Source organism: Corvus cornix, chromosome 28 (assembly GCF_000738735.6).
Source record: "Corvus cornix cornix isolate S_Up_H32 chromosome 28, ASM73873v5, whole genome shotgun sequence".
In the NCBI taxonomy this organism is placed as follows: Eukaryota; Metazoa; Chordata; class Aves; order Passeriformes; family Corvidae; genus Corvus; species Corvus cornix.
In genome coordinates this window covers 2082896-2094931 of record NC_046356.1, presented here as the reverse complement: position 1 = coordinate 2094931, position 12036 = coordinate 2082896, and the positions used below count along the sequence as shown (strand labels likewise).

The 12036-nt window shown below is 51.5% G+C and overlaps 1 protein-coding gene across 2 annotated transcripts in view; it reads right to left on the bottom strand.

Moving 5' to 3' along the window:
• Positions 1-409: 409 nt before the first annotated feature.
• MLLT1 (MLLT1 super elongation complex subunit) overlaps positions 410-12036 on the bottom strand; it is a 32544-nt gene continuing 20917 nt past the window's right edge. The window contains exons 7-12 of one of the 2 annotated variants that reach the window (XM_039566126.1): positions 8964-9060; positions 8130-8241; positions 6855-6954; positions 6587-6658; positions 5185-5256; positions 410-4439 (exon numbers count right to left, since the gene is read on the bottom strand). In XM_039566126.1, the coding sequence (XP_039422060.1) occupies positions 4311-4439; positions 5185-5256; positions 6587-6658; positions 6855-6954; positions 8130-8241; positions 8964-9060 (582 nt within the window). In that variant the 3' untranslated portion in view covers positions 410-4310. The remainder of the gene's footprint in view (positions 4440-5184; positions 5257-6586; positions 6659-6854; positions 6955-8129; positions 8242-8963; positions 9061-12036) is intronic. The other variant, XM_039566127.1, reaches the window with a different exon arrangement.

Here is a 12036-nt window from a genome sequence, read left to right as displayed (position 1 = left end):
GGCAGGGACAGCGGCAGCCAGAGCTGGGCCTGGGGCGCTCCCTGGGCAGCCACGGCCACTCCCTCAGGGGATGGACGGCACCACCCTTACCCTGTGCCGGGCCAGGCCCGTGCCAGGGCTCCTCCTTGTGCAGTGGGGGACCCCCTCAACTCCCAGGGGTGCTGCCCCAGGCCCGGGACCTGCTGCTCCAGCTCCCCCCAGGGCAGGGACCCCTCACCTGAACAGACAAAGCTCTGATGGATGAGGGGATGCTGGAGCCATCCCACGCTTTTATAACAACTCCCTTTTCCCTGGCTTTGCCCCTGCCAGGCCCCATGGTGTTCCCAGCCCCAGTGCTGTGCCACGAGGAGAGGTTTTGGGAAAGCCACAGTGCCATCCCTGGAGAAACAACACAACAACAGAAAAACACTTCCGAGTTTTACTTTTCCATCTTACTTTATTTCACTTTTTCTAGAAAATTCCTCCATAGTTCCACAAATTTAACAAAAAGTTTAAAATTCAGGACAAACAATCCTGTAACGTATTACAAACATGAGTTTTTTTGTGGTTTTTTTTTTTAATCTTGCAGTTAGTCTTGGCTCAGCTGCATTTCTTCCAGCTGAGTGAAGAACTTTCTCCCAACACAACTTTTAAAATCCTCAGGTGCTGAGGTATTTAATACCTCGGCTCTAGGCAGAAATACAATTAAAAATTCTCTAGAAGTTGAAGTACTTACATTTTTCTTTAGGAGTGCAAACTCATCTTGTCAGTTTTTGATGGCTATTCCGCGCCCCAGGAAAGCAACACCGATTTGGGTCCTTCCAGCACTAATTAACACCTGGCCCAGGTGCACCGGGGCTGTCACAGCGTCACCACAGCACCCGGGCCAGCAGGGAGGAGCCTCATGCGAGCAGAGCCGGCTCCAGCACATCCCCAATGGAAAACTGCGGAACCGGAGCCGCTCCGGGCTCTGCTCGTGGAGAGGCCCCTCCGTAAGGGACGTTTAAACCTCTCTCACCATCAAACACCTTCCAAGATCTGACAAAAAAACTGCTTCTGGATTGTTGCATCAATTGCTTGGCTCGTTCTGATGCTCCCACCGCACCCCACGATCCCACGGGTGGCAGAGTCATTGCACTTCCATGGATTCAGCCTGACCTCAGCCAGCCTCGCTCCCTCCGTGGCCCAAACGCCTCAGCCGGGCTTTGCAGCCAGCCAGCCTTCCTCTCCTCTTTTTTTTTTAGCTTTTTTAATAGTACATGTCAGTAATCAAAGCCTCAAGGCTCAACACATCGCAGACCAGGACCCAGGAAAATGCTCCCGACCCCTCCCTGGCCTCTGATCTGGGCCAAGGACGAAGGAGCCGAGTCCTGATCCCACCTCCAACACGATTTCAACTCAGCTCGGGAAGCCCTCGGGCTGCCCAGCACCTGTCTGTGCCAGCAGCACCACCACGAAGGACACGGAAAAGTAACAGAGTCCTGTCCATTTTCCTTGGAAAAACCATTATGGCTACAAGTCAATTTTGGATTCTTTTTTTTTTTTCTTCCTTTTTTTAACAACGCAAGCTACTACACATCCTCGAGGACCTGAAGCAATGCCCACAGCAGCACTGCCCCCTCCTTCCTAGAGTACAATAATCCATCCATGCTCTCAAGAGTGACACAAGAACAAACACTTTATCCACAAAAACCTGTACACGGCATGTTCAGAACAGCGTTCAGCCAGCCTAGAGGGAATCTACACAGGGAACTCCAAGGGGACACAAGATGAGGCCCAAATGTGACCATTCTTAGTTTGCAGAGTCATTCCTCCTGTGCTCCCCAATGCTACCACATACCCCAAAAAACATCAACTCTGTAGAACAACTAAGTACTTGCAAAAACCTTTTAGTAACAAATCAGCATGTGCACACAATGGAGAGGAACTATTGCTGGGGAACAATCCTACCTCGGGTTTTCAGGGGGATTATAAACAGTCTAAAAAAATTCATGTGTAAAATACTTCTTATAAAAACCAAACCAAATCCCTATCAATGCTCAGCAGACTTCACCAACAAAGTCACTTCCAGGACAGGACGATGCCGTGGCCACGGTGCTTCCAGCCACGCTCAGGAACAGCTTCCCACGCGTGTCCTGGGCTGGCTGGGAGCTGTGAGCACGGGGCACTGACAGCAGAAGGGGCAGGAGGGAGGTGGCACCTCCAGTCCCTTGAGGGGCAGCTCTGGAGGCTGTGGACAGTCCGGAAGTGCTGGGACCGGAGCTGTGGGAGGAGTGACCAGGGTGGAGAGGGCAGCAAAGACCTTGGGAGAGCTGGGTCAGCCCGGCCACCCCCACTGCTCTGGGGACAGGACAGTGTCACCAACCCCACCCAGCACGGGGGTGCCAGGCTGCCCGGAGTGGGCACAGAGCTGCCTCCCCCGGCACAGCCCCACGGAGACACGAGGACTCGCAGTACCCACCCAGGGGCTGTGACCGCCGGCCTCCACCATGGGTGTCCTGCTGCCACCTCCTCCTCTGCCCACTGCCCTCCACCTTCTCTGGCATTTCTCTCCAGCCCTGGCATCGTCCAGCACGAAAGAAAAGAGCTGAGATCACTGGTGTGACAGGGTTTGCACCTGGCATGAGCTTGAACTTCCATATATATATATATATACACACACACATATATATATATATATATACACACACACAACACATGAAAGGTGGTACAAGGACAAAATTAATGGGAATCGGGTCAACATGACCCAACTCAAACAAGCTTATCATCATATTGCCACTTCAGTTGATTAGTTGCAACATTTCCATGATAAAGAAAGGGGGAACCCAAAACAAGGGACAGCAAACCTGGAGCGGTGCAACCCTCCCTGAGCAGAGGGGCTCCCCAGCACCGCTGCTCCCACACCACCTGTGCCCCATGGACATTTGGCAAAAGCTTCCCACACCCCTTGGAAAAATGAGCAATTCCTGGGAAAATACTGAATTTAGGGACCAGGAGTGTAACACAGCTTTGAGGAAGGCGCTGGGATTTCCCCACGCCCGCCTGGACAACACTTGGAGGTCAATACTAGTTTAACTAGAAATCCAGGGAAGGGGTTGCATTAGTGTTTGTGTTTCCTGCCTTTTCCTGCACAGGCAGCGTGGTGGGAGAGGGAGGAGGGAACAAACCTGACTCCACTCCGTGTTTTACATCAGCGTCTCCCAAAGATTTAAGCTCTCCCTTGTTTTGGTTTTCCCAAAGTACAGCCACTACTATAGGGGCCACTGCAAGGAGATTCCTCTTTGAGAACACAGAACAAAACCAATCACATGTTTTGGCAAAGTTATCAAACACTGACAAATGGAAAGACGACGGGTGAGCCCCTTCTGGAGCACGGGATGCCTGGAGGTTGCTGTCCAGCTTCCTTACACTACAAATTGTCCACAAGAGGCATTGAACAAAACGAGTCAAATCTTATTAAGCGCCTTCCCCTGCCAGAGCCATAAAAAAACAACAGAAAAACACACCCTTAAGATCATAAGACCCAACTAGGCCCTTCTTATACATACAGTACATACATATATATAATATATATATATAAAATATACAGCTTACAGTTTTGGAGTCCTATTACAGTTAAAGCAGACTGAAAGGAGTGGGACTTTGTTTAGGAGCTCAGATCAACAAACAAGACATCTCCAAACCCCAGCAGGAGACAGCAGGTTCCAGAGGCCTCCTCACCGAGCACAGAGTGTCCCTGCAGGGAGCTGAGGGTCCTGCCCCCACCGGGAGTCACCAGTGGGTGATCCCAGCTGGAATGCAGCTGGAATGCAGCCCCTCTCCTCTGCAGCAGACCAGCAGGACCCCCGGGAGCCTCCTGTGTCCCCAGTCTCCGGGCCAGCTCTGTCAATGTAACCCACACGGCGCGGGGCAGAGCGGGAGGGCTCTGAGTTCTGGAGCTCTCCGCAGGCTGGTCCCAAGCTCCGGGGGAAGGGAACAGCATCCACGCTCCTTCAGAGCTCAGAGACGCCTGGAAAATGTGCTCTTGAAACACAGTTGCTCGAAGGGAAACCGAAAAGGTCGCGCTGTGCAGCCTAAGTGCAGCACGCCTGCTCTGCTCGGGGCCTGGCCCACGAAGCCGGGGGGGGACAGACTCAGCAAGGCGGGCGCTGGTTTGAAGCCTACAAGAAAAGTGCAGCTGGCTGAGCATTCCTAGAGCATGGCTGTTCTCTAAGGCAGTGCTTCTTCGGGTGAGGCAGGAGGATAAGAAGGCCTAGTTCCATGGGGTGGTTTCCTGTACCAGTGGAGGGGATCTCTGGTCGAAGAGCAGAGCCAGCTTCCCAGGCCCAGCGTCATGTGGCCACGGCCTCCAGGTAGCTCTGCAGCTTGCGGACGGTCGTCTCATCCAGGGAGAAGAGGTCAAAGTCAAAGGTTGTGTTGGTGACGTTGAAATGCCCGGTTTCCTCAATGAGATTCACGATCTGGAGACAGGGGGATGGACATCAGTACAGCACAGAGGGCAGCGGGCACACAGAGCCCATCCAGGCCTTTCCCACCCCTTTGGAACAGCCTTGGAGAGGCTCATAACAGGAAAGGAATGCTCTCCCCAAGAAAGCAAACCAGCTCCTCCTGCATGCCTGAGTAGCACAGTCTGGACAGTGATGTGGGCACGTTTCTGTCCTTTTATATCATAAAATAACAGAATCCCCTGAGCTGGAAGGGACCCTCAGGGATCATCAGTGCAGCCCCTGGCCCTGCACAGACACCCCAACAACCCCAGCCTGGGCATCCCTGAGAGCGCTGTCCAAACGCTCCTGCAGCTCTGGCAGCCTCGGGGCCGGGCCCATTCCCTGGGGAGCCTGGGCAGTGCCCAGCAGCCTCGGGGGGAAGAACCTTTCCCTGAGCTCCATGCCCAGCCCTGACCCAGCTCCAGCCGTTCCTTGGGCTCCTGTCCCTGTCCCAGAGCAGAGCTCAGCCCCTGCCCCCAGGAAGAAGCTGTCAATCAGACCAGGAGACCCCAACTTAGGGATTGCTGCCAGGATGGCAGAGGGAAGGTGCCCACACCACACTCCTGTCCTATTTCCAACAAAAACACCGCATGCACAGCTGATTTGATTTTATTTTCCATATTTTTGCTTTCAAAGCAAAGCAGAAGCTCTCTGGAAGGGCCTGGCTGAGCCCTCTGGACACCCAGATCCCCGGGGCCAGCACGGACAAGGTCTGTACCTGCTGGAGCACGTTGCGCTCCCGTAGTGCCATGAGCCGCCTGTGGAGCTCCACCAGCTCATCCGTGTAGGCCTGGAACACAAACAGGGACCCGTGGAGTGTCTGAAGGCTGCCAAAGGGACTTCCCCAGTGAGGGGTCAGAAGAACTTGAGGCCCTTTCATACATTCCCAATTTTTCCATACTTTTTTTACTGCCTCCTCCTCAAGTACTGAAGACTTCCCTTAAATACAAGTACTCTGAAGGCCATTTTCTTAAACTTAATGACACCCACACCTGTAACCAGCTCCAAGAACTGGGCAGAACCTTTAAGGACCTCAGTGAGGTGAAGTTCACCTTGGTGACCCTCAGTGTGAGCTCCTCATCAGTGGATTCTCCTAATTAACTCCAAATTACCTGAAAACATCAGGTGCATCAGTGACCAACACCCCAGCAATCTGCTGAGCAATGACTTCCATTTAGGTAAGGAAAAATTCTTGGAGTGCACTGTAGTCCCAGGTAGTTTTACCTACACCACAACAGGAAATGAAGGATTGTTCACAGGCTCAACATGTTCATTGTTCTTAGGTAAGAGTGGTTTGGGTTTCTTTTTTAATTTTAGTTTTTATTAGACAGCCAACAACAGGTCCGGATCAGCAAAACTGATCCAAAGAATCAGTGAATCACAGCATGAACATGGATCTGCTCTCCTTGGAGGGAAGGAAAGAGGGAATTTCACTGAACAAAGGTTCCAACTAAACCTGCAAAGCAGAGCAGCAAATAATATTTAATTTATAAGATCAAAGCCAGGTGAAACTGCCTTTTAATGAAGTGCCCCAGCACTGCAGCAGTGCCCAGGCCCTTGGTTCAGACAAAGGGCAAACAAATACAACAATTTTAACGTTTTGCCTATGAACACCACCTGGGGCTTCAGCTATGTAACGTACACAATTTCTGCAGTGTCACTCTCCAAAGTCTGTCCTTTCAACATCTGGTTTTTGTTAAACTCAAGCTTTTACCCTGCTGAGACAGAACAATGAACAGGCTGGGCTGATTGAGGTGGTTTTGTGCATGGTGAGGCCCAGCAGCTCTGACACACTCAGCTCCTCAATCAGAGCATCCTGGAATGGTTTGGGTTGGAAGGGACCTTAAAGTTCATCCCATTCCACCCCTGCCATGGGCAGGGACACCTCCCACTGTCCCAGGCTGCTCCAAGCCCCAATGTCCAGCCTGGCCTTGGGCACTGCCAGGGATCCAGGGGCAGCCCCAGCTGCTCTGGGCACCCTGTGCCAGGGCCTGCCCACCCTCCCAGGGAACAATTCCTTCCCAAGATCCCATCCAGCCCTGCCCTCTGGCACTGGGAAGCCATTCCCTGGGTCCTGTCCCTCCAGGCCCTCATGAAAGATCCCTCTCCACAGGACACACCTTGTCATACGTTCCCTTCTTCAGGATCTTCTCTGGCTTGTTACAAGACTCTGGGCTTTTCCTTCCAGATGCCTGAGGGGAAAAGAAACCAACAACAGGATCAAAATCAGCTCAGGAACCACAGGGGTGTCCCAGCAGAGCGCTGAAATGGAAGGAATCACTTGTCTGCTGAGGACAGGAATAGGGAGAATTCGGTGCAAGTGAGAATTTCCAATGCAGGAACCAGGAGAGGGGGGAAGCAGAGCTGTGGGAAGGGGGGATTTCATACCTTGTTGTTTGCTGGGGGCAGCTTCTGCCCAGGAGGCGGCTCCCGGCTGGGCGGGCAGGAGTCGGCGCTGTTGTCACTGTCACTGTCACTGAGGCTCAGTCTGAAAAACCACCAGCAGAGAATGAGCATCACCAGGGAGCAGCAAACTCATCAGCTGCCAGCTGAGCCACACAGAGCTAGTGAAATTCTCTTTTATGTCATAGATCCTACACTGGCTGCGAGAATGGGTCACTGGAGATTCCAAGAATCCCTTTTTTCCCAGCTGGTGTCACCTGGCATTCCCAGGGAGGTTTAGGTGGCACAGCACAGGCAGCAGTTCAACTCTGGCATACACGAGTCCCCCAGAACAACTGAGCACCACTTGATTTTCACATACAGCCAACTGTTCAGTTCAGGAATTCCTCCCAGTGTCACCAAGAGCATGAAAGGCTCACTGACACCTCCACAGACAAAAAATGCATTTAGTGCTGCTGCTGGTGTGACCTCTAAGATTTCCTATTTATTCTCCTTCTCCTTTTGGCCCTATAAATATGGCAGGTAGCCTACCTGTGATGAACTTGAAAACTGGTTATCCCCTAAAGATCTACAAAAATACCCTTCAATGTCTCTCCATCCTTGTTTAGCTGATGATGACAAGTGCAATAATGGATATTTGTTTGTTTTGGTAACCAGCAGCACCATTTCTGATTTGCAGCTGCTCTCTGGGCCAAGCATTTGGATTAAACAATTCACTGAGACTCCAGGTTTGCGCTGTAGCAGCATTTCCTGAGGGAAGAAGGATGAAGTTCCACTCCTTCCGGGGCCTGGAGCAGGAAACAGCTGTCACTGAGTCCAGAGGAGAGGAGCAGCCAACACAGGGTGGGCACAGAGTGACTCCTGAGCCCTGTCAGTCGCAGGCAGCCAGAGCAGCACACTCTGCCTGTCCCCCACATGTCCCTAATCTTGGCAGATCAAAGGTGCCACACCCCAGCAGCTCTGCAGAGATCTGAGGGTCACAATTAGGTGAAGGTGTTTGGAGGTGTCAGTCAGTGACACTTGCCAGCTCAGCTCAGCACTTCCTGGTGCCTTCCCCTCTTTGTGCTCCTCGGCCAACCCTGTTGTCCCCAGCTCTGTGTCCCCACCCTGTGCTGAGTGACCCCACACATCTGCCCTTCCTCCCCTCCCACACAGAGCCCCGGCTCTTTAATTCCTCCTTCCAAATGGAGAGCACCCTAAAATACCAAATGCAGAGGGCCGAGAGCCAAGCAAACATCCCTGTTCCGGATTTGTTACCACCTGGAATCCCGGCTGACGGGGTTTGCTTTGACTGCTGCCTCCTCTCCAGAGGAGCTGTCGTCATCATCCGACTCCTCCGACTGCAGATCCTCCACCATGGAGCGCAGGGGGCCTGGGGCAGATGGGAGAAGGGAATTCAGCACCAGGACACGACCAGCACAGCCCCAGCCCAACCCCTGCATCTCAGCTGAGACACATCCTGATTGCCAGTGAGATGTGACTGGAAAAGGACAGCCTGCCCCAGGCTCAGGGCTAAAGCAGAGCTGACAAACTTTACAACTCCCTCCCTTCCCCAAAGCCTCCCCTCCCTCCCAAATGAGAACAAAAGGACACATTTTTCATGTGTGTGGGGCTGATTTAAATGGCACTGGAGACAGCAGCAACAGCACAGCATTTGCTGCAGTTGGAACATTTACTGTTGCCAGAGTTTCCCTCTCTGGGTTATCAGTGGAGGGATCTGAGAAAGGAGCTGTTACACACTGGCAAAGTGATGAATGGCACATTTATAATTTTTAATAAAACATAGATGAGATTGGAGGAGAACTGTTCTGGTGATTCTACACACCAGGCAGCAGCAACACATTTATAAACCGAGGCAGAAACCAAAGCCAGAAGGGAAAGAACCAAATCCAGAGGGATTCCCTACTCATAAATTAGCTGCCAAGAGAAGAAAAATACTTGTTCATGATGTTATGACATTATTGCCTTTTCTTGCTGAAGCATCACAGCTCCAACACATGGCTGCATGCAAGAAACTGTATTATTATAGTGCTGGAAAAGCAGATTTATTTCTCTTGAGCCTTTTAAGGTTACACAAGGAAGGTTTTAACACACCTTGACTGTGGTTCTGAGATGGCTCAAAATCAGAGTCAGAGCTGGAGTCGGAGCTGGAGCTGGAGTTGGAAGGGCTGGACTGGACAGACTTAACCCCCCATAAAAGGGAAACAAAAGAAAAAGAATCTTAATCTTTCTAATCCAGAAAAGCAGAGCACAAAGCACTGTGAGACAGGAGCATCTGAGCACTCTACAACATCACCCATGGCTGAATGGAGTTCTCGGGATTATGGAAACAAACAGAATGTGAGGTGAATAAAAAAAACATTTATGGAAGTCTGGCAGGATGCAGCTCAGCACTCCTGGGAGCAACATCAAGGACTCCCAGCAAACCCCTTCACACCACAAGGTTCAAACCCCCCAGCTGATGATATGGAGCATCTGAAAAACATTTAAATGAAAAGCCCTTACTTTGAAGTGACAGATGACCAGCACAGAACCCTCAACTACCTAAACCCTCTTAAAAGGTGTATTTATTGTACCTACCAAGGTTCCCTTGAGCCTCAGACTGATCACTGACCATGGACTCAGAGACTCATGGAGCGGTTTGGGTCGGAAATTACCTTAAAGATGATTTAATCCAATCCAGTCCCAGGCTTCTCCAAGCCTGGTCCAACCTGGCCTTGGACACTTCCAGGGATCCAGGGGCAGCCCCAGCTGCTCTGGGCACCCTGTGCCAGGGCCTCCCCACCCTCATAGCCAAGAATTCCTTCCCAATATCCCATTTAACCCCATTCTCTGTTAGTCTGAGGCCATTCCCCCTTGTCCTGTCCCTCCATCCCTTACAAACAGTTTATCTTTCCTGCAGGCTCCTTCAGGCATTGGAGGTCACACCAAAGCTTCTCTTCTTCAATGAACAATCCCAATTCCCTATCCCTTTCCTCACAGACACGGAGATGTCTTTCCCAACTAGCTCACATGACTCCAAAATTAATTCTAAATTATTATTATTATTATCCCCTAAACCCAGTTGTTTCTACACCAGTTTGAGTGATCCACTGTACTGGCTCCACTACATTGTGCAAACATAACAGAGACCAGCTCAACCCTTGTGACCCCAACTCCTCCGTCAGCACTCAGGAGAAGTACCAGGAGTATCCTGTGCAGTAAGAGTAAGTGAAGAGTAAGTGAATACTGGTAACAGCAGCATCCAGGAAGGAAATTTGGGTGAGATTGGGAAATTTTAATCGTAAATCCGATACCGCACAGCAATCACCTGCAATAGCCCTGGGGACCGCCAGAGGGCAGCAGAGGCCACGGCAACTCCCTCCATCCCCAAACAGCTCCTAAAATTCCCCTTAAAACGGTTTTATTTGGCGCTCAGGCAGGTTCTAGTTCAAAGATTCTCAAAGTACTGTAGTATCTTGCCTTTTTAAAAGTAATTCCCTGGAAATCAGCATTTCAGTTTCACTGTTTCATTCCTAGGAATCCACTTATTACTACTGCTGCCACATCCTCACACTGGAGCGATCACACATTCCCACTGTTAAGTTTGTTAAAGGAAGGGTTAATACTAAAAAAACTTTGTGACAGGCACAAAGAGGCACATTGGCAGCTTTGGGAATTGATAAGTGAAAGTGGCAGCAAAATTTTTCACTCCAATACCACCCTTCTTTATAACTCATCACAGAATCCCTGTGCCTGATGCCCACCTTGTCCCCAGCCCAGAGCACTGAGTGCCATGTCCAGGCCTTCCTTGGACACCTCCAGGCATGGGGACTCCAAACCTCCCTGGGCAGCCCCTTTTGATTCCTGACCACCCCTTCCATGATGGAATTCTTCCTGGTGTCCAACCTGACCCTCCCCTGGCACAGCTTGGGGCCATTTCCTCCATCCTGTCCCCGTTCCCTGGGAGCAGAGCCCAACCCCCCGGCTGTCCCCTCCTGCCAGGGACTTGTGCAGAGCCACAAGGTCCCCCCTGAGCCTCCTTTGCTCCAGCCTGAGCCCCTTTCCCAGCTCCCTCAGCTGCTCCCAGTGCTTCAGTCCCTTCCCCAGCTCCGTTCCCTTCCCTGGACACGCTCCAGCCTCTCAGTGTCCTTCTTGTTGTGAGGGGCCCAGAAATGGACACAGCACTCGAGGTGTGGCCTCAGCAGTGCCCAGCACAAAGAACAATCCCTGCCTTGGTCCTGCTGGCCACACTGTCACCCAAGTACTGGTAAGAGTTCCATTTATTCCACTGTAAGATGGGGAAAATGTGTCCAAAATGGTATTACAATCTTTGGGAAGGGTTCAGGAGTGAAGGAGAATAATTTAAAAATTCCAACATCAGATCTACTGGCACATTGCAGCAGCCCTGGCTGTTTAGGGAAATTCCAACATGGAAGTGGAGAGCAGAGAGAACAGGTTGTCCAAAGAAGCTGTGGCTGCCCCTGGATCCCTGGCAGTGCCCAAGGCCAGGCTGGACATTGGGGCTTGGAGCAGCCTGGGACAGTGGAAGGTGTCCCTGCCCATGGCAGGGGATGGAACTGAATGATATTTAAAGGTCCCTTCCAACCCAAACCATTCTGGGATTTTATGAATATTTTCAAGCTAAGGGAGCACAGTTCTTGTGCTTGACCCACAGCTCCAATCCTACATCCCTCATTCCTGGTAATCTGCAGGTCTTCCCTTAAAATGACTTAACAGGACCTAAGCAGCAGAAGTTGGAGGTAACTCATCTCTCCTTCTGCCATTAACCCCATCAGCTCCTTCAGCCAGAGGAGGATGCAGCTGGACACGCTCCGTGTGCTCAGTGACTGTCACTGGGATGTGACCAAAGCAACGCCGACAATGGCAAAAAGCAACGCTGCCTCACATCCCTGCTCTCCCTTTTGTCAGCACTGAGGCAGCCAAGCATGAGGCCAGTTCAGGGAACTGGACTTGATGGGGGAAAAAAAAAAAAAAAAAAGGTAAAAAAAAGAAAGAAAGGCCAAGTAACTTCCAGCAAGAGCTGAAATAGCAGGAGAAAGTCCTTCATCCCTCTGGAGAGTCCCCCTCTGAGCTCCCAGGCCAGGAGCACAAATGGGAGCAGGGCTGCTCCTCTCCACAGCAGCCTGCAAAGATGTCAGCTAGGAGCCCCCGTGGAGCTGCAGCC